The sequence below is a fragment of the Amphiura filiformis genome, chromosome 16 (assembly GCF_039555335.1).
Source record: "Amphiura filiformis chromosome 16, Afil_fr2py, whole genome shotgun sequence".
Lineage (NCBI taxonomy): Eukaryota > Metazoa > Echinodermata > Ophiuroidea > Amphilepidida > Amphiuridae > Amphiura > Amphiura filiformis.
This window is the reverse complement of record NC_092643.1, coordinates 16574122-16595029: the sequence shown is the minus strand read 5'-3', so window position 1 is coordinate 16595029 and position 20908 is coordinate 16574122. Positions and strand designations below refer to the sequence as shown.

General features: G+C 38.7%; 2 protein-coding genes across 2 annotated transcripts in view; one reads left to right on the top strand and one right to left on the bottom strand.

The window, feature by feature from the left end:
• Positions 1 to 20908, top strand: part of LOC140135645 (importin-4-like) — a 52861-nt gene that overhangs the window by 7777 nt on the left and 24176 nt on the right. Inside the window, exons 6-12 of the mRNA XM_072157219.1 lie at positions 338 to 474; positions 1469 to 1511; positions 1930 to 2097; positions 5268 to 5351; positions 5743 to 5889; positions 11047 to 11210; positions 20570 to 20817. Coding sequence (XP_072013320.1) covers positions 338 to 474; positions 1469 to 1511; positions 1930 to 2097; positions 5268 to 5351; positions 5743 to 5889; positions 11047 to 11210; positions 20570 to 20817 — 991 coding nt within the window. The remainder of the gene's footprint in view (positions 1 to 337; positions 475 to 1468; positions 1512 to 1929; positions 2098 to 5267; positions 5352 to 5742; positions 5890 to 11046; positions 11211 to 20569; positions 20818 to 20908) is intronic.
• On the bottom strand, positions 11399 to 16122 carry LOC140135643 (uncharacterized). The gene has a single exon (XM_072157216.1). The coding sequence runs from the start codon at positions 16117 to 16119 to the stop codon at positions 15250 to 15252; it is 870 nt and encodes a 289-aa protein (XP_072013317.1). The 5' UTR covers positions 16120 to 16122; the 3' UTR covers positions 11399 to 15249.

Genomic DNA, 20908 nt, shown 5'->3' with positions numbered 1-20908 from the left:
ACCATGTCAGCAATGCCTAGAAAAGTTGCTTTATGCCTTGTAAAAAGCACTGTAATATTTTGCCATTTTCTGTGATTCTTTTTCTCTGATGAAGGCAGATAAATCAACCTTCCTTTTTTTATGTGCTACTAACCAATCAGGGGCTACAAACTAGTCTTTTTAATTGAGTCTCAGACTATATTCTGCAGGGTGTATCCAGGAAGATGTCAGAAGTGTGTTTCCTTAAAGCGGGCAAATATCTTGATTGCTAAACTTTTTGCCCCATCAAATCAACAGGGGCTGGTTACAAACCTGCTTGTCCACATTTCCTCATCTTATTTTTAATAATTTCTTTCAGGTCGCAGGACAGGTATTGAGTTCTGTTGCCAGTTCAGCAGGAGAGTATCTGAGGCCTCACTATAGGGGGATGTTTGCTTTATTCACCAACATGCTTCAAGATCCACAAAGCAAATTAGTTCCATATTATGCTATTAGGTGAGTCAATAGGGTTTACTAATATGTGTCAAGATCTACAGAGAACATTAATACCATTCAATGCCGTTTTTGTCAGAGAGTGATATTACTATTAGCCCAGTAGGCATCAAATGTAAAGGGTGGACACGATCATATCAATTGGTTAACCCTTTGTATGCACATCTTGATTTCTTGTGACTCATGTATAACCATGTTTTGCAATGCATACACATTGGGGGATTTGCCATTTGGTCTAATACCATTTGGTCTAATATCCTTTTCGTCTACATCCATTTCGTCTAAACCCATTAGGTCTATATCCACTACGTCCAATAATCATTTGGTCCTATAACCATTTGGTCCGATAACCATTTGGTCCGATAACCATTTAGTCTAATAACCATTAAGTCTAAAACCATTTAGTCTAACAACCATTTAATCTAATACTCATTTGGTCTATAACCAATAGGTCTAATAGCCATTTGGTCTAATACCTATTTGGTCTACAAACCATTTTAATCTTAAAAGCATTTAGTTTATCAATAAATAGACGGAATTGTATTAGACCAAATGGTTATTAGACCAAACGATTATTGAAGAAATATTAGACCAAATGGTTATTAGACTATATGGTTAGTAGACATACCAGTTATTAGACCAAACAATATTAGACTAGATAGACATTAGACTATGTGATTATTAGACTAAGTGGCAATTAGCCTTTCTGGTAATAGACCAATTGAATATAGACTAAACGGGAATTAGACGAAATGGTATTAGATCAAATGGCAATAGACCCCACATTGCACTAGGGCATGCATTCATGATTGCAGCACATACAAGAAGTCTTTTATTCATTACAATTATTACTGGTGAATTTGTTATTTGTATTTCATATACACATGCTCACCCCCCCCCTCCTCCACAAACCCCCCCACACACATAAATAAACTAAACCTGACAGCAACATATTTGAACTAATTGTGTTTGTTTTGTTTTCCTTTCCTTATTACAGGTGCATGACAGATTTTGTTCAGTACATAGGATCTGATGAAATTGTAAGTTCTACCAAAATGCTTTGGTTTCCTTTCTTCTTATCCACATTTCTATTAGACTGCTATGAAGTCCCTTCATGATGAACAATTTACCCCAGCAACGCACAGCTAGCATAAGCAATGCGCCAAACTGCATGCACGCCATTCTATATCAATACATGGTGTTATGGGGCTTATTTTTTCCGCCTTATATAAGCCGAACAAACTTTAATGCTGTGGTAATGATCAATACGTGAACTGTGATTTTGCAAATCACCACCTGAGCATAGTGGGTATTTATTAAGGGTTGCAACTTTGTGGGCTGATCATCCACACTTTTGCCCTGGATTTACCCAAACTTTAAATACCTAGGAGTTAATGATCTTCTTATCAGAAGATCTTAGAATATTACTGATCAAATACCATGACTCTTGTCTTTCAGGCATTGTTTCGTCCTATGATACCTGGCGTATTGGTTGTGATTGGTCGATTGTTGGAGGAGCAGGAAGATCAGGGGTGCGAAGCTATGGAGTTACTAGATGAGTTAGTGGAATGTGAAGTGTCAATAGTAGTACCACACATCAAACCTTGTGTGGAGTTCTGTTGTCAGGTAAGGTCTACCAATGTGTGTGATCAGAGATCCTATAGACCACTTGACATCATTGTTTATCAACAAAGGCGAGGGATTGGTCTGTCGATATGCCCGAACGAACCGCTTCACTGTTCAATGGCTTTCTTGTACTATTAAGAAATGTGGTGGGAGATTTAAAATACACATGCCCTGAGCAGACTACGATGCGCACGCACACTGCAGGGCAAAGAACAATGGAAAGTAATGTGTGCGCATACTGCCAGGCAATGACGTCACATGTCAAGTGGTCTATACAATGAGATAAGACACTCTGTGCAGTTTACACTCGGCATATACCGATGTTGAGGACACCAACAATGTGACTCATAATGAATTATTAGTTCATAAATTATCCAAGACGTCATGGACGTGTTGAGCCAATTACAGAACTGAGTTTTGCCTAGTCTCTGGCCAGACTCTATGTCAGGACCGGCACAAACTGGCTGTGTAAGAGACTAGCACGGGTTTGTACGATAATTTATTAAAAACCACATCCATATATGGTATGTGTACTGTCCTCAAACTAGCTCCGGAGTTTCTTGGGCCTGGTGTGATTTAGGTATGACACTTTCAAGCCAAATTGTTTGTTACTCAAATAAGTAGGAATAAGTGAATAAGAAGAATTGTGGTATAGCAGATCAATATGACATATATGTAGTTGCACTGCATCGTAATAAGCCTAATCGGCATTGGAAGTTTGCAATGCATTGTGGGACACTTTTTGCAGTTTTGGGACACTTTGCCCTCTGACCTATTGGCAAAATTTAGACAAATTGGTTTTTGTGCGTACAAAATATAATCTAAAATGTTTTACAAGAATGAAAACAAACCCAAAAAACATTGTTATTGAATAAATCAATTATTTGAATATTTTTAATGATAACATTATGACATAATTAATTAATTAATAATAATTACAGCAATTTCCTGATATGTCAGAGGTCAAAGTGTCCCAAAACTGCTCTCAAAAACCGGAAGGTATAATGGCGATTGGGCTTATTCCTATGCCTATTATGAGTCCAAAACCCATCACAACTCTTCTGTAAGATATATGCACTAGAATTGGGCTATTCCAGTTAAAATCCATACAACCCCTATGGAAGACATGACCTTAATCTTCCAAACAGGGACTGTGAATTTCAAATATCGTTACTTGAATGGGTGACCTCCATTTAAAATGTACTCAGGATTAGGAGATTAAGGGCAGAGTAATGGGAGAGAACGTGGACCTTTTCGAGCATCATTATTTCTTAATTGTATGTCCAAAGTATATAAAACTATACATTTTTGGAAAGGAAATGAGTCAAGGAATCCCATGGTGACGTCAGATTTGTTCCAAAATCTCAAGTTTTTGAAAAAATCACAAAAATTCACTTTTTACCCCAATTTTTTGTGACAACTTAGAAAAATATCCGTTCGAAGTAAAAAAAATTCAGTTAGCTTTTCATGAAGAAGAGACATGAACTTAGGGAAGGTTTTTTATATTTTTGAAATTAGTCTTTTTTTGCCATTTTGTCACTCTATTAAGCTAAAATTGCACATAATGGTGTATATTTTTGTTTAAAACAAATATTTTGAAAAAATGAAAAAACCTTCCCTAGACTTTGATGTACTCTAAAGGATAGTGCAAAAAGTTTACCCTTTGCTTGCATATTTTTCGAGTTATCTTGTCACAAAAATCGCACAATATTGTCAAAAGTGAACTCTGAGAAATCGACGTTTTAGTAAAAAAATGTCAAAATTATGCACAAAACGTCCTTAAATTTTGAAACGGTAAGACTTTCACACTTGCAAAAGCTGTATCTGGTGCATGGTCTAAATATGCATCTTTTTGCACCAATGAATCTATAATCTCTGCTTTCAGTGCGCCAAAATTCAAAATAATTGAAAAATCCAAGTGGCATTTTCACTGCAAATTGTTGTTTTGTTTACACCACATTTGCTGGCGTGAACAACATACCGAATGCGCCTTGACTGCGTTGGACATACGCGCAGAGTTGCGTCGCGTCACGCCGCGAATCGCCTGCAGTAATCACAATATTTCGATTCAAGCATTTCTGACTCATTATTTCCGCCAATTTACTAAGCTGTCTTGAGCCATGTGACTTTTTAGAGTTGAAAAGAGTGAAACAAATCAAGTAAAAATACGAGTAAATATTAGCAAGTTGTATTTTATCAGTTTCAAGTGAAAGAATACATGTTAGTGTTGATAAATATCAAGAAATCTCAAATTCGGGCGTGAACGAATGTGTCTTCCATTACTCTGGCCTTAAGGTCATGTCTTCCATAGTGGGTGTATGAATTTCAACTGGAATAGTCTAGTATGATAGGTTTGAATATGAGTACATCCATATCAAAAAATGCACTTGTCGGCTGCTACATGTGTCCCTTTTTACATAATAGCCAGGAATAAAATACCAGACTCATCTCAAGTTAAGATCACTTAAAATCATCCCCAAATCACATGCTGGTTTAAGAATGTTCTATGTATTCCTAAACCACGACGTGGGGATGATTTGAAGTGACCTGCACTTGAGACGAGCCTGGTACCTGTTATGTAAAAAGAGACACATGTAGCAGCAGACAAGTGCATCCTTTTGATATGGATGTACACATATATGATAGGGTAAAGGACTTAGCTTGGATTTAGTGAATTGGGTGTGTAAGTAAAACATTTGGGAGTGTGAATTTCTTATGGGGTTAGCTGATTGGATGATTCCATTTGAAATCAACATCCCCTGTGTAGGAGATTAAGGCTGTGTTTTCCAAAGGAGGTGTATGGATTTCAACTTGAATAGCAATATCTCTATATGAAGAGCTTTGTTTCAAAACCCCTTACATCCACTTGCCCTATTTTGAGAACACATCAAAAAATCATCAAAAAAATCACTGATGTAAGGGGTTTGCAAACAAAAGCAGTTTTGGGTGGGATGCTTGGGTAGGATGAGCATCCCGCCAAAAACTGCTTTTGTAGAAAACCCTCTTACATCAGTGATTTTTTGATGATTTTTGATATGTTCTCAAAATAGGGCAAGTGATGATGTAAGGGTTTTGAAACAAAGCTCTTCATATATATGCCTGTAAACTTTCATCCTAATTGCTTTGAATAATTGTTTTGTTTCTATTCTATTCTTGTTCTGCCTTCTTAGGTTGCTAGAAATGACAGGTTAGGAGATAATGCTAGGGTCAAAGCACTTTCATTCATCAGCTCACTGACAAGATTAAAAAAGAAGGTAAGTAATTTGAATAGGGGAAAAGTTTACTGTAATCTTGGAATCATAAGCTGTGGTCTATTTGATATATAATTACTTAAAAAGTATGGTCTGGTCTATCTAAATAATACGATAAAGTGCAGTGATCGATTTATAGTGCGATGCACAGTTTTTGCGCACAGACACAACACCTAGACATTGATCCACAAGCCTCAGCACATTCTACAGGTTGTCGCTGACCACTATGGCCCCATAAAGCACTAAACAACAACTCATTCAATTATGCGCGTAGTGTCATATGGGCCTCAGCCTTTGGGTGTCCTGTGTACAACACTTCATGCACAATAATATTCCCATGCCATATCTCAAGTTTTATGCATTAGCTAATAATATTTTTCAAATTTTCTTCCAGGCAATTTTGAAGCACAAATTAGTCGGTCCTATCCTGAGAGTGTTATTCCCAATCATGTCATCACCCCATGAAGATGAGGATGAAGAGGAGGATGATGATGAAGAAGATGAAGCTGAGTCACACACACCATCATCATTTGCTGCTCAGGTAAGTTAGTTGGTCCTATCCTGAGAGTGTTATTCCCAATCATGTCATCACCCCATGAAGATGAGGATGAAGAGGAGGATGATGATGATGAAGATGAAGCCGAGTCACACACACCATCATCATTTGCTGCTCAGGTAAGTTAGTTGGTCCAATCCTGAGAGTGCTATTCCCAATCATGTCATCACCCCATGAAGATGAGGATGAAGATGAGGATGATGAAGAAGAAGATGAAGCCGAGTCACACACACCATCATCATTTGCTGCTCAGGTAAGTTAGATGGTCCTATCCTGAGAGTGTTATTCCCAATCATGTCATCACCCCATGAAGATGAGGATGAAGAGGATGATGATGATGAAGAAGATGAATCCGAGTCACACACACCATCATCATTTGCTGCTCAGGTAAGTTAGTTGGTCCTATCCTGAGAGAGTTATTCCCAATCATGTCATCACCCCATGAAGATGAGGATGAAGATGAGGATGATGAAGAAGAAGATGAAGCCGCACACCATCATCATTTGCTGCTCAGGTAAGTTAGTTGGTCCTATCCTGAGAGTGCTATTCCCAATCATGTCATCACCCCATGAAGATGAGGATGAAGAGGATGATGATGAAGAAGATGAATCCGAGTCACACACACCATCATCATTTGCTGCTCAGGTAAGTTAGTTGGTCCTATCCTGAGAGTGTTATTCCCAATCATGTCATCACCCCATGAAGATGAGGATGAAGATGAGGATGATGAAGAAGAAGATGAAGCCGAGTCACACACACCATCATCATTTGCTGCTCAGGTAAGTTAGTTGGTCCTATCCTGAGAGTGCTATTCCCAATCATGTCATCACCCCATGAAGATGAGGATGAAGAGGATGATGATGAAGAAGATGAATCCGAGTCACACACACCATCATCATTTGCTGCTCAGGTAAGTTAGTTGATCCTATCCTGAGAGTGTTATTCCCAATCATGTCATCACCCCATGAAGATGAGGATGATGAAGAAGAAGATGAAGCCGAGTCACACACACCATCATCATTTGCTGCTCAGGTAAGTTAGTTGGTCCTCTCCTGAGAGTGTTATTCCCAATCATGTCATCACCCTATGAAGATGAGGATGAAGAGGATGATGATGATGAAGAAGATGAAGCCGAGTCAAACACACCATCATCATTTGCTGCTCATGTAAGTTAGTTGGTCCTCTCCTGAGAGTGTTATTCCCAATCATGTCATCACCCTATGAAGATGAGGATGAAGAGGATGAAGATGAGGATGATGAAGAAGAAGATGAAGCCGAGTCACACACACCATCATCATTTGCTGCTCAGGTAAGTTAGTTGGTCCTATCTTGAGAGTGTTATTCCCCATCATGTCATCACCTCATGAAGATGAGGATGAAGAGGATGATGATGATGAAGAAGATGAATCCGAGTCACACACACCATCATCATTTGCTGCTCAGGTAAGTTAGTTGGTCCTATCCTGAGAGAGTTATTCCCAATCATGTCATCACCCCATGAAGATGAGGATGAAGATGAGGATGATGAAGAAGAAGATGAAGCCGCACACCATCATCATTTGCTGCTCAGGTAAGTTAGTTGGTCCTATCCTGAGAGTGCTATTCCCAATCATGTCATCACCCCATGAAGATGAGGATGAAGAGGATGATGATGAAGAAGATGAATCCGAGTCACACACACCATCATCATTTGCTGCTCAGGTAAGTTAGTTGGTCCTATCCTGAGAGTGTTATTCCCAATCATGTCATCACCCCATGAAGATGAGGATGAAGATGAGGATGATGAAGAAGAAGATGAAGCCGAGTCACACACACCATCATCATTTGCTGCTCAGGTAAGTTAGTTGGTCCTATCCTGAGAGTGCTATTCCCAATCATGTCATCACCCCATGAAGATGAGGATGAAGAGGATGATGATGAAGAAGATGAATCCGAGTCACACACACCATCATCATTTGCTGCTCAGGTAAGTTAGTTGATCCTATCCTGAGAGTGTTATTCCCAATCATGTCATCACCCCATGAAGATGAGGATGATGAAGAAGAAGATGAAGCCGAGTCACACACACCATCATCATTTGCTGCTCAGGTAAGTTAGTTGGTCCTCTCCTGAGAGTGTTATTCCCAATCATGTCATCACCCTATGAAGATGAGGATGAAGAGGATGATGATGATGAAGAAGATGAAGCCGAGTCAAACACACCATCATCATTTGCTGCTCATGTAAGTTAGTTGGTCCTCTCCTGAGAGTGTTATTCCCAATCATGTCATCACCCTATGAAGATGAGGATGAAGAGGATGATGATGAAGAAGAAGATGAAGCCGAGTCACACACACCATCATCATTTGCTGCTCAGGTAAGTTAGTTGGTCCTATCCTGAGAGTGTTATTCCCCATCATGTCATCGCCTCATGAAGGTGAGGATGAAGAGGATGATGATGAAGAAGAAGATGGAAGCCGAGTCACACACACCATCATCATTTGCTGCTCAGGTAAGTTAGTTGGTCCTATCCTGAGAGTGCTATTCCCAATCATGTCATCACCCCATGAAGATGAGGATGAAGAGGATGATGATGAGGATGATGAATCCGAGTCACACACACCATCATCATTTGCTGCTCAGGTAAGTTAGTTGGTCCTATCTTGAGAGTGTTATTCCCCATCATGTCATCACCTCATGAAGGTGAGGATGAAGAGGATGATGATAAAGAAGATGAAGCCGAGTCACACACACCATCATCATTTGCTGCCCAGGTAAGTTAGTTGGTCCTATCCTGAGAGTGCTATTCCCCATCATGTCATCACCTCATGAAGGTGAGGATGAAGAGGATGATGATGAAGAAGAAGATGGAAGCCGAGTCACACACACCATCATCATTTGCTGCTCAGGTAAGTTAGTTGGTGCTATCCTGAGAGTGTTATTCCCAATCATGTCATCACCTCATGAAGATGAGGATGATGATGATGAAGAAGATGAAGCCGAGTCACACACACCATCATCATTTGCTGCTCAGGTAAGTTAGTCGGTCCTATCCTGAGAGTGTTATTCCCAATCATGTCATCACCTCATGAAGATGAGGATGAAGAGGAGGATGATGAAGAAGATGAAGCCGAGTCACACACACCATCATCATTTGCTGCTCAGGTAAGTTAGTTGGTCCTATCCTGAGAGTGTTATTCCCAATCATGTCATCACCCCATGAAGATGAGGATGAAGAGGATGATGATGATGATGAAGAAGATGAAGCCGAGTCACACACACCATCATCATTTGCTGCTCATGTAAGTTAGTTGGTCCTCTCCTGAGAGTGTTATTCCCAATCATGTCATCACCCTATGAAGATGAGGATGAAGAGGATGAAGATGAGGATGATGAAGAAGAAGATGAAGCCGAGTCACACACACCATCATCATTTGCTGCTCAGGTAAGTTAGTTGGTCCTATCTTGAGAGTGTTATTCCCCATCATGTCATCACCTCATGAAGGTGAGGATGAAGAGGATGATGATGAAGAAGAAGATGGAAGCCGAGTCACACACACCATCATCATTTGCTGCTCAGGTAAGTTAGTTGGTGCTATCCTGAGAGTGTTATTCCCAATCATGTCATCACCTCATGAAGATGAGGATGATGATGATGAAGAAGATGAAGCCGAGTCACACACACCATCATCATTTGCTGCTCAGGTAAGTTAGTCGGTCCTATCCTGAGAGTGTTATTCCCAATCATGTCATCACCTCATGAAGATGAGGATGAAGAGGAGGATGATGAAGAAGATGAAGCCGAGTCACACACACCATCATCATTTGCTGCTCAGGTAAGTTAGTTGGTCCTAACCTGAGAGCGTTATTCCCAATCATGTCATCACACCTTGAAGAAGAGGAGGAGGATGAAGAAGAAGATGAAGCCGAGTCACACACACCATCATCATTTGCTGCTCAGGTAAGTTAGTCGGTCCTATCCTGAGAGTGTTATTCCCAATCATGTCATCACCTCATGAAGGTGAGGATGAAGAGGATGATGATGAAGAAGAAGATGGAGTTTGGTAGTGAGGCCAAAAAAAATATGTATTGCCTTTACGAGTTCGACCAACCCTAAAATCTGAAAAAATAGAAATCCATATACCCCTATATATGTCCTTCATCTTCCACACATTGGGGGATTTCTAATAGGATTTAGCTGAATGGGTGATTCCATTTGAAATCTACACTCCCTGTGTGGAACATTAAGGTCATGTCTTCCAGGAGTGTATGGATTTCAACTTGAATAGCCAAATATTGGCTATTCAAGTTGATGGCACATTCAAGTTTGTGAATTACTTTGAATAATTATCTTGTTTCCATTCTATTCTTGTTCTGCCTTCTTGGGTTGCTTTAATTTGGCTGTTCCATTTGAAATCCATACCCTGCTATGGAAGACATGACCTTTATCTTCCACACAGGAACTGTGAATTTCAAATGTGGGTACCTTAAGGGGGTACTACACCCCTGTCCAATTTTGTGCCTATTTTTGCATTTTTCTCAAAAATTATAGCGCATTGGTGACAGGTAAGATATGTTTATTATAGGGGCAAAGCCTACCACTACTGCACTGAAAATTCAGCAACTCAAGGCAAGTAGTTATTGATTTATTGATCAAATATTGGTTTCCCCTTATTTTTGACTGTAACTCCACAACTGTTGTCTGTGCTGAAATAAAATTCCCAGTGCAGTAGTTGTAGTCCTTGCCCCTATAATATGCATATCTTACTTGTCACCAATGCGCTATAATTTTTGAGAAAAATGCAAAAATAGGCACAAAATTGGGCAGGGGTGTAGTACCCCCTTAATGGGTGACCCCATTTGAAATGTTACTCCTTGTGTGGGAGGTTAAGGTAATGTCTTCCATAGGGTGTACAGATTTCAAATGGAATAGCCCATGTAAGAAATCAAGATGGAAAGAATATCACTTTATGACTGACTATTAAAATGTCCATTAAAAAAACCTTTTCTCTCTAATTGCCCAGACAAAATTTTCAATTACATGCCAGGCTTTGGCCACCTCAGAATGCCCCAGCTGGTTGCTCACCTAAAATCTTTAATCAAGTCAAGAGATAGTTTTGCAATATTTTTATTTTTGTATCTTTTGTTACATAATTATGACAGGTTGTTGATGTGATGGCTTTACATCTGCCTCCAGAGAAGCTGATACCTCCATTATTACAACTAGTCCAGCCTGCATTACAAAGTCAAAACCCATATGAAAGGAAAGCTGGACTACTCAGCATGGCTATGCTGGCTGAAGGTTGTGCTGATTTCATCCGCAATAAGTAAGTCATGCAACAAATGTTCCACAATCAAGCTAAATTTGGTCAATTTTTATTGATTTAAATTGCTCAACTATTGAAAGCATACAATATGATGAATAGTTAATCAAAATTGACCTACATATAAGGGCAAAAATAAGCATGTTTGTTTCCTGTAGCAGGTCTAAAAAAAACCCTGATCTTCCTGCTCCTGAAATCCATGCCTTGAAATGAGCTTTTTTAATGCGAATTGGAATGGGAATTTACAGTGGGTTTCTCCGACACCCACAAAAAATCACAGTTCTCCATATTCAAGAATAATTTTATGATCCCCTTTCAACCTGCAAATTAAAAAAGGTATTTAAAAATTGTGTGATGTTTTCTCCAGTAGTTTTTCACTACACGCGTTTATGTAATGTGTAAATGTTTTCTCCAGTAGTGTTTTATATTATTTTTTTGTGATTTTCTGTTTTGTTTTGTTTTCTCCTTTTTAAGCAAAAAAAAAAAAATTCAAATGCGCAAAATAAGCCGACAAAACGAAATGCGCGCTACAGGAAACAAACTTGGTGGTTTTTTGGCCTAATAAGCCATGAATATTTACATGCTGCAAACAAGGCTTGTAACATTTCTTAGTACCATATCTCAAAATTGAGTTTAGTGCAGCAAATTATTTTGCTTGATTTGAGTCAAAATAATGAGACTTCAACAAGAGGTGATGGGTAGTTGAAATGCAAGGTAAGCTTCATTCCAAAGTGGTGTAAGGTGGGGCACCGCAAGTAAGAACTGCCAATATAAAATTGAGATGTGTAAATCAGACATTTTGTACTCTATGTGAAAATTCTGTAGCAAAATAAACTGGCCTCAAAAAGAAACTTAGAATTTTTCACAAGGTCATATCTTAAAATCCTGTCCATACAAATGAACAAAAATTACACACAGGATTACTTCAAAAATCTACTCTAAACATATGTCAGTAACCAAGCAGTTGTCCAACTGACATAACAGTAAAATGCACTGACACGGAACAGCTTCCGGGACCACATTCACAGGTGAATAATTGGAACCCAGTAAAAGAAATCTGTGAGAATGCGTACAAGTTCCTTACAAAAAGAGTAAGTGGAATAGTGTGGAACGGAGATGCTTCTGCTTTTCACACACTTTCTTTAAGAAACAGGTCTTTTTCCACAATATTCCATTTACTCAAAGAGTTCTTGTGTTGGGTGCCAAATTTATTATTGGGCTGTGAATGTGGTCCAGGAAGCTGTTCCATGTCAGTGCATTTTGCTGTTGTGTCAGTTGGACAACTGTTTGATTACTGACCAGTGTTTAGAGTAAAGTATTGAAGTAATCCTGTGTGCAAATTTTGTTCATTTTTATGGACAGGATTTTAAGATATGACCTTGTGAAAAATTATAAGTTTCTTTTTGAGGCCAGTTTAAATATAGATTGTATCTTTTTATAACTTTCAAAGGAAATAAGGACATATTATTACTGGCTAAAACAATTAGTACAGTCTAGTACAATGCACATGTACATCAGTATGAAAAACATGCAAAATGCAATACCCTAGCCTTTTTTTAATTATGCCACCTCGGTCACCGTGTACATTGTAAACCCCATGGCGTTACTTTACGCCAGCTTCATTCCATAGTGGCGTAAGGTCACTGTGGAATAAAGCGAGGTGATACGCCAGTATGACGTGCAGTGTTTTTTATTTTGCCTATATTTCTTAGTTTGTTTACTATAATAAAATTTGTATAACAACTGGTGAAAGGTTGATACGCCACTGAAAAACACAAAATTTTACTTGTAACCATACACCAAATTTAATTAATTATTAATTGCAAAATGAAAGAGTAAAGCATTAAAAACATATGTGCCAATTATTAAAAAAATTACCAAAAAATTACCTTGCGACACTATGGAATGAAGCCAACGATTTGTGCTAAATGTCAAGGCACTAATACACTACACTATAAAATTTCCCAATTTATAATTTATAATAAATTCCTGATTTACCCTTGTAAATAAATCTTACATTCTCTCTTACATTTATGCCTTGCTTTTCCAAAAATGCTACCAGCATTCATGTAGGTGACAGTGTTGCTGGAAAGGTGCGTTGAAGTTAATGGTTGCAATTTGACAATAGGTCTTGCTAGTGACTTCTGAGCTATATATCACCATATACTTGTTCGATCAAGTGAAATAGATGCAAAAACATCACAAAAAATGATAACCCCTTGCTACTGCTTGAGGGCATATATATCATAATTGGCAATAGATAGTAGTGTAGCGTTTTTTGTGATGTAACTTGCTAATAAGTCGCTAGCTTATAGTGTCAAGTCGCAAGCACATGACTTGAAGGCAACTTTGTCGCTACGTCGCTAGCCACAACTGGATTTTCAATCGCACATTGCGACTGCTAGTATGCCTTTTGATACAGGAATAACATGGGGTTGTTCTTGTGAGTTTAATCTTTTGGTTGTGTGAATTGTTAGCCTGCTTTTAATAGGAACATTTGTGACCAGATCAACTAAATATGACGAAAATGTCAGGTTTTTGCAAATATAATCCAGAAGTTTGATGCATATAAATGCCATCAAAATGTGACATAAGGCTCATAAGGCAAAAACAGCTTTGGCAACATGTTTCTCATTTTGGTTAATCGGGGCACATTTGTTTGTAACCTGTACTGCTCTCCCATGGCAAAAGGGCATTACTAACACTTTTGTCAAAATTGAGTTATGACCACAGGTCCAGGAACATGATATCTACACACAGAATATCTAAAATACCACAATTTTGATTCCCAAACCATAAATTGGTTTACAATTGAATACTTGAGTGGCAGAAGGGCCCAACTCCATCAAAACTGTTTTTGAGATATTAAAGGAGGATTTCGTGATCCTAGCATCCTCTTTTTATGACATTTTTCAGTAGATATCCACGAAAAAAGCTTATTTCCAAAATTTCAGTTGATTCGATTTTTGCGTTTGCGAGTTATGCATGATTATGTGTATTACACTGCTCCATAGACAATGTGTTGTAATTTTGTTCTGGTGCACCAGAACGAAATTCAAATTTGGCGATATTTTTGCTGAACGAATTAATCTGCAAGAAATATTTGGTACATAAACATTATGTAGCCAGAGGTATCCAGTGGTGTAAAAAACTCAACTTTTTTTGGGAAAAGTGGGGGGATGAGGCTGTGGATCACGAAATGCCCCTTTAAGAAAAACTTGATATTTGGAAAAGTTTTATAGACAGAATGTTTTCATCTTCAGGGGACCTTTAGTACATGGACATACAGCATTACATACATTCGAAATTATGTTTGATGTTTCCATGCCAACGGTACAGGTCTTAATGCGAGTTGGAGTTGGGCCCTTCTTCCACTAATATACTGCAAGTGCCAATTCCGTAAGCAGATGTGTTATAAATAGCTACAGAAATTTAGTAATTATCCATTAATTGCACAAGTAGAAGCATATAATATGTTAGCAAGAAAGTTTATTGTAGTGAAAAGCAGATTTCATGGATAAACAAAATTCCTTTAACCCAATGTTTGTGGAAGAAGGGCCCAACTCCATGGAGTTGGGCCTTTCTTTCATGAAAACCATGATTAAGTGTACGTGGAAGACTGTTTAGAGAGTGGATTTTGGCTTACCTTTGACAAACAAGGAAGAACAGTCTGCTGGCAATAAAATGCTGGGTCTAACTCATTTTTGTAAAAAATTGGTGTTGGGCCCTTCTTTCACTCGGGTATTAAATTACATGTAAGTTCATGGGAGCAATCAACAGTTTTTATCTATTATCTCAAAAAGTTCAAGTTATGCCCTTTTGCCATAGGGTGGCAGTGTAGCTCTGTAGGCACTGTGCATGTTCAAATATCTTGATGTACAGTTTTGAGAGTCGATCAACTGAAGAAAAGCATAAACATATTGAGTCGATCAAATTGAAGAAAAGCATTAGCACATTGAGTCGGATCAAACTGAAGACATAAACATTTTATATAGCCTCAAGATGAGTGATGAGAAGATGGACTAGTCCAGTGAGGCAGTATCTAATCCTCGTAGAGTAAAAATCCGGCGAAAGTTGTGGGCTTAGTACTCCCACCATGTAACCGTTTTCCAGTACTGCCAAACTCCAACCAGACTTGACTACCCTGTTCTAACTGCAACACAACTCCTTGACTACCTTGTAAATACATAGCTCCACCACTATCAGTCTCTCTCACTATGGCTATGGTAATGAGAGTGCCATCTTTCTTAAGAAAAACATGTGGATCATCTCTAGAATTAGCAGCTATGGTGAACATGAAGACGTATGTGCCAGGAATTTGGCAGGTGAACTTATGACTAGATGTGCTGTAGTGGATTCCAATGTTGGTTTCAACCACATCAAATGTGACTGTGTCCCCTCGATCTCCAGTCTGCCCGCTTGTTTTCCCCACAGAGAAAGCAGATCTTCTTCGTCCAGTAGCTTCACCTTTTGCACCTTTCATTCCCCTTGGTCCAGGTCTTCCACCCAGTCCAGGTGTACCATCAGATCCATCTAATCCAGCTATGCCCCGAGGGCCTAACTTGCCCGGAAGACCTCGCAAACCCTGAAGTCCATGTTCTCCATGATCTCCACTTGGACCCTGTGGACCTGGTAAGCCGACCATTCCCCTTTCACCTCGTTCACCAGAATCGCCCTTACTGCCGGCTTCTCCCTTCAGTCCGTCCCTGCCCGATAAGCCATTGTTACCGGGAGTACCGGCAGCACCGGCTGCTCCTGCTGCACCTGGCACACCCGGTATACCTGCCGGACCTTGACAGCAAGCATTGCAAGTGTTCAGTTGACTCTCATCAGGTGGGTTCGTGGTAGACCAGACTGATACAAACTGATATCCAAGAAGTAGGCAGAGGATCAGCAGATTTATGTTCTCCATGTTGAATCTGAAAGAACAATTAAATGGAAGAACACACATGAGCTATTGAGATAGGAAAAAGTGAGAAGTGGACAAACTTATAAGGATTCTGTAACTAAGATGTGAGCTTCAAAGAACAAAATCAGCATCACAAAGCTTTTTGTGTGTTGATGCATGAGATTACAACATAGAATGGCGAGATGTGCAAAGTGATGCAACTTTTATCAAATGCAAAAATAATTATTCTTGGCTGTAATAGGCAAAAAAGAGGTTGTGTTTCTTTTTTTTACCATCTTGTTCACAAAATAACAAGTTAGTGACACAGTTATTGGACATGAAGAAAATGACCAGACGTGAAAAAATAGACATTTTTTTATCATGTACATGTAATTGAAAAAAAAAACACATGTTGGTTTGGCATATTTCTTCGGGTCTGTTGGGTTATGGCTGGACTTATATAAATTGTCCAAAGGAAAAGACCTTTTAGCATCACAAGTTGTTATTAGTCTGTGTGTCAACAATATTATGTATAAGCTTTTGGTTGAAAAAATTTGGTCTCATTATATATGGACAGTTCATATTGTATCGCAACCAAATGCAAAAGTTAGGTTATAGCTGCCCCGGATAGCTGCACTGTGGAAACCTTTTGCATTGGTGATGATCAAGGTCATCATTATATACTGATAAGTTCAAAGGTCATTTGAGCTTAGCTTGTAAATAGGCTAAATATTTATCAATGGGATCTCACATGAACAATTCAAATCCAATTGCAACCAAGCTTGGGCCATGGCTGAATTTAAGAGGTTTGACACAATATAGATGGCTAGACAATGCTGTAGCATTACATATTGGGAGACTGAAACAAAAATACCCAAAATTGGTAATAAACAGGTTTTTTGATTTGTCAAAACCAGTGAAGAAACTTACTATTTTCTTGCTGACAGTTTCGTCAGTGAACCACTGACTTTATCGAAGCTTGTTGATGTTGTGATCCAACAGCTGATGACTGGCGGAAAGTTATGTCACTTCCGGTAGTCATAAACATTCAAGCAGGCCAGTAAGGAAAGTTAATGAAATTTTTACTGACGACCACATATTTCACCTTTCGCTGTACCATCTACAAGCAAAAATTTGGCGCTGCCATGGGTTCACCGGTCAGCCCACTTACTGCTAACATCTTCATGGAATGGTTGGAGCAAAACGCCATCCTTACTATCCAGCCTCTGGAAACGCTACGTGGACGATATTCTCGAAATTGTAAATAAAGACACTGCAGAAACCTTGACAGAACACCTGAATCAAGTGGATACTACATCTAGTATAAAATTTACTTATGAGGAAGAACAAGATCACCAAATTCGCAAACCTGGCAATTCCATCAAACTCATGGTTTATAGGAAGAAATCCACACAGACCAGTATTTGTCCTTTACATCTCATCATCCACTTCATCAGAAAATGGGTGTCGTCAGGACTTTACTCGACAAAAAAAGACAGAATTGTTGCAGAAGAGCAGGATAAGATCAAAGAGGAAGAACACATTTGACAGGCTCTAGCCAAGTGTGGATATCCCAAAAGGACTATTGACAAAGTTATGGAAGATATAAGCACCAAGGAAAGACCAAGAAAAATAAGATCACAACTTCTGAGCATAAAAGCAAAGGCCTGGTGGCTATCCCATGTAGCAGGAGTGTCTGAAAGAATCAGCAGAACCCTAAAGAAACATGACATCACTACCGCTATGAGACCACACACTACAATCAGAAAAATGGTGGTCCACTCCAAGGACAAGCAAGAACAGGTCAAACTCCTAATTGTGTTTACGAAGTCCCGTGTGGCAGCTGCAAATTAACTTACGTAGGCGAAATAAAGAGAACTTTCAGCAAGCGGTTAGACGAGCACCGAAGCGAGGCGGAAAAAGCGAGTCAACAAAACACACACAGTCTAAACAAAAAGAATCTGAGAGCCATTTTAAGAACTCAGCTAGTGACCATGTAGCCAGGGCTAATCATATTATCAATTGGGGGAGTCAAAATTCTTAAAGAGAGAGAGAGAGAGTGACAGAAAAGCACGATGGATCAAAGAGTCTTTTCAGATCAGGAGGAGGGGGCGAGGAGTGATGAACAGAGACGAGGGGGTCTACAATCTGAGTCATGTTTATGATCCACTTTTGGAGACTGCAAGTAAGACTAACATCACTACCAGAAGTGACATAACCTGCCAGTCATCAGCTGTTGGATCACAACATCAACAAGCTTTGATAAAGTCAGTGGTTCACTGACGAAACTGTCAGCAAGAAAATAGTAAGTTTCTTCACTGGTTTTGACAAATTATAAAACCTGTTTATTTCGTTATTACCAAACCTGATGAACCTATTTCAACCCCAAAGTGGTGTTGAATTATAAAAATGAAATAAAAAAATTATTTTTGTCATGTATGGCAAGCCATTGGTTTCATAACTTTCCCTAGCTATGGCTTGCTAAATAGGCATATGCCTAACAGGCTATATACACTAGCATGTCCAGGATCTTTTCCTGCAGGGGGCTCAGCCCCTCTTTCAGATTTATGCAGGGGGGCTTGGCTAAAATCGCCAAAAAACGGCTGATTTTACATGATTTTTAACAAAGTGCGGGGGGCTTCAGCACCCAAAGCCCCCCCCCCCCGGACATAATTTCGCCTAGTTGTTTCATAACTTTAGAATTCAAATAGTGTGAAAATGTTTTTGTAATTTGGTAGTCATTCTTCTAGGATATTATTGAACATTTTTTGATGTCAAAATAAGATGTGTAGCCCTATGCGCTGGGCCTTTTTGACAGGCTTTGATTTTCAGTTCTTAAAAACAACAAAATTGATGTGTAGTGGCAAAAAACAAGAAAAGTGGGCTTAACACACAAAATCCAGCATAGCAATTGTTTTCTTTAAAAATTAAGAAGCATAGCACATAGCTTATTTGCAAAATGTTTTGGAGACAGACCCTTAGGCTAATGAAAGTCGATTCCTAGTTTCCCGTTACCCTACTCCGCTCAAATCCAATTGTTGGCCAAATATTTCATTATTTTGAATAAAGTGTTGATTTCTAACAAACTTTAACATACCAATAAATAATTGTGGTTTTAAATATATCATAAATCTCTTTCTGTTGATTTTCAGGGATTTTCTTTGCACTAGGAGCATGGTATATGGTTAATAATGAATTAATAATGATACCTACTCGCTTCTCTGTCCCGCACTTTTTGATCTGCTCTGATCTCATCCCGTAAAAAATATTGTGAAACTTTTGATAATAGTTGTACAATCACCTTCATGTGGTTGTAAACTACATCTGTAAACTTCAAACTGTGATTTATCACATGTATACATGGGTAGTTTATTGGTTTACACCTGTAACAGATGCAATAATGAAATGGTATGAAATAATGAAAAATGAAATGGTCACCTACACAGTCATGAAAAATTGTGTAATGGGAAACAAGGAATTTACTTTCATTGGCCTTAGCTCAAGCTATATACAAAGCAATGCTAAATCATTTTACTACTTACTTCATTTATAGAACTGTAATGGATTGATTGAAGGTTGCAAATCTTTTATCACCGCCAAAATTCCTTGACTTTGAAGCTCTGATGTTGTATTTTTGCCTAGAAGCTGCAAGAACTAAACCAGTTGTACTAAGAAAAGCTACATAAGTGAAGGAAGTTGGTGTACAAAGTAAATTTGGGAGGAAGTTGGTCAACTTGAATTGATGCCAGTTTCTTGCCGAGATAGATATCAAGTATCATTTTCCATTTCCTGTGGTATATGTTTAGGGTGGTCCAAGTCTCTGAATTATACCAATAATAAAATCAGGTTTTTGCATTTTGGTATTTTATGAAACTGATAAAATATGTGATAAACATGAAAATGAATTGGTAACATTGAAAGCTGTGTCCCAGGTTAAATGTGGACATGTAATGCACAACTCCAGGTTTTATAATACTAGTCACAAAATAACATCACATTTTTTTGTTGCATTTTGTTATAACCCCATATTTGATGACACTGATGGTAACAGGAAAATGAATGGGTTAAATTGATGTGTGGCAGATTATAAATGTCAATGCACAACTTCCTCTTGAAAAGGAACAGTGAGAAATGAATATTTTACTTCTTGTTTTGGGCCATTCCAGTTTAAATCTATTTACCCCTTATGGAAGACATGCCTTCCCACACAGAGGTGTGGATTTCAAAAGGAATTTCTCATTCAGGTAATCCAGGTCACGTTTTCCATAGGGAGTGTGTGGATTTCAACTGGAATAGTCCAGTTAGTGTGATAAGATCAAATCACAGTTCTTGGCAAACCGACTCAAGTATTTTTCCCATATATTATTATGGTCTATATCCTGGCAATATCATTGCAAGTACATGTACAACATGAAAAAAAAATGTGATGGTTGAAAATAAATTTTCTTTTTGTTTGTTTTTCTGACATTTCTAGACATCTCCAAGCTTTACTTCACTGCATTTGTGGTGGTATCACAGATCCTCATCCTGCTGTAAGAAATGCTGCACTCTTTGCCCTGGGTCAGTTCTCAGAGCACCTTCAACCAGACATCAGCAAGTACCATGCAGACTTACTACCACTCCTGTTTGACTACTTGAGCAAAGCCTCACAGACTGCAGATGAAAAACCAAAAGGCATTACAAAGACGTATTATGCCCTGGAGATGTTTTGTGAGAATTTAGGTAAGTGTGAAAAGTTCCCTCCTGAGATTTTGTAAAAAGTTTTGTTTGACACAACTGGTTCAATTTACAATGTCCCATATTGTTGTGTTTG

What these genes read in the sequence shown, in the direction of transcription:
- LOC140135643 (XM_072157216.1), bottom strand. Translation starts at nt 16,119, where the DNA reads ATGGAGAACATAAATCTGCTGATCCTCTGCCTACTTCTTGGATATCAG.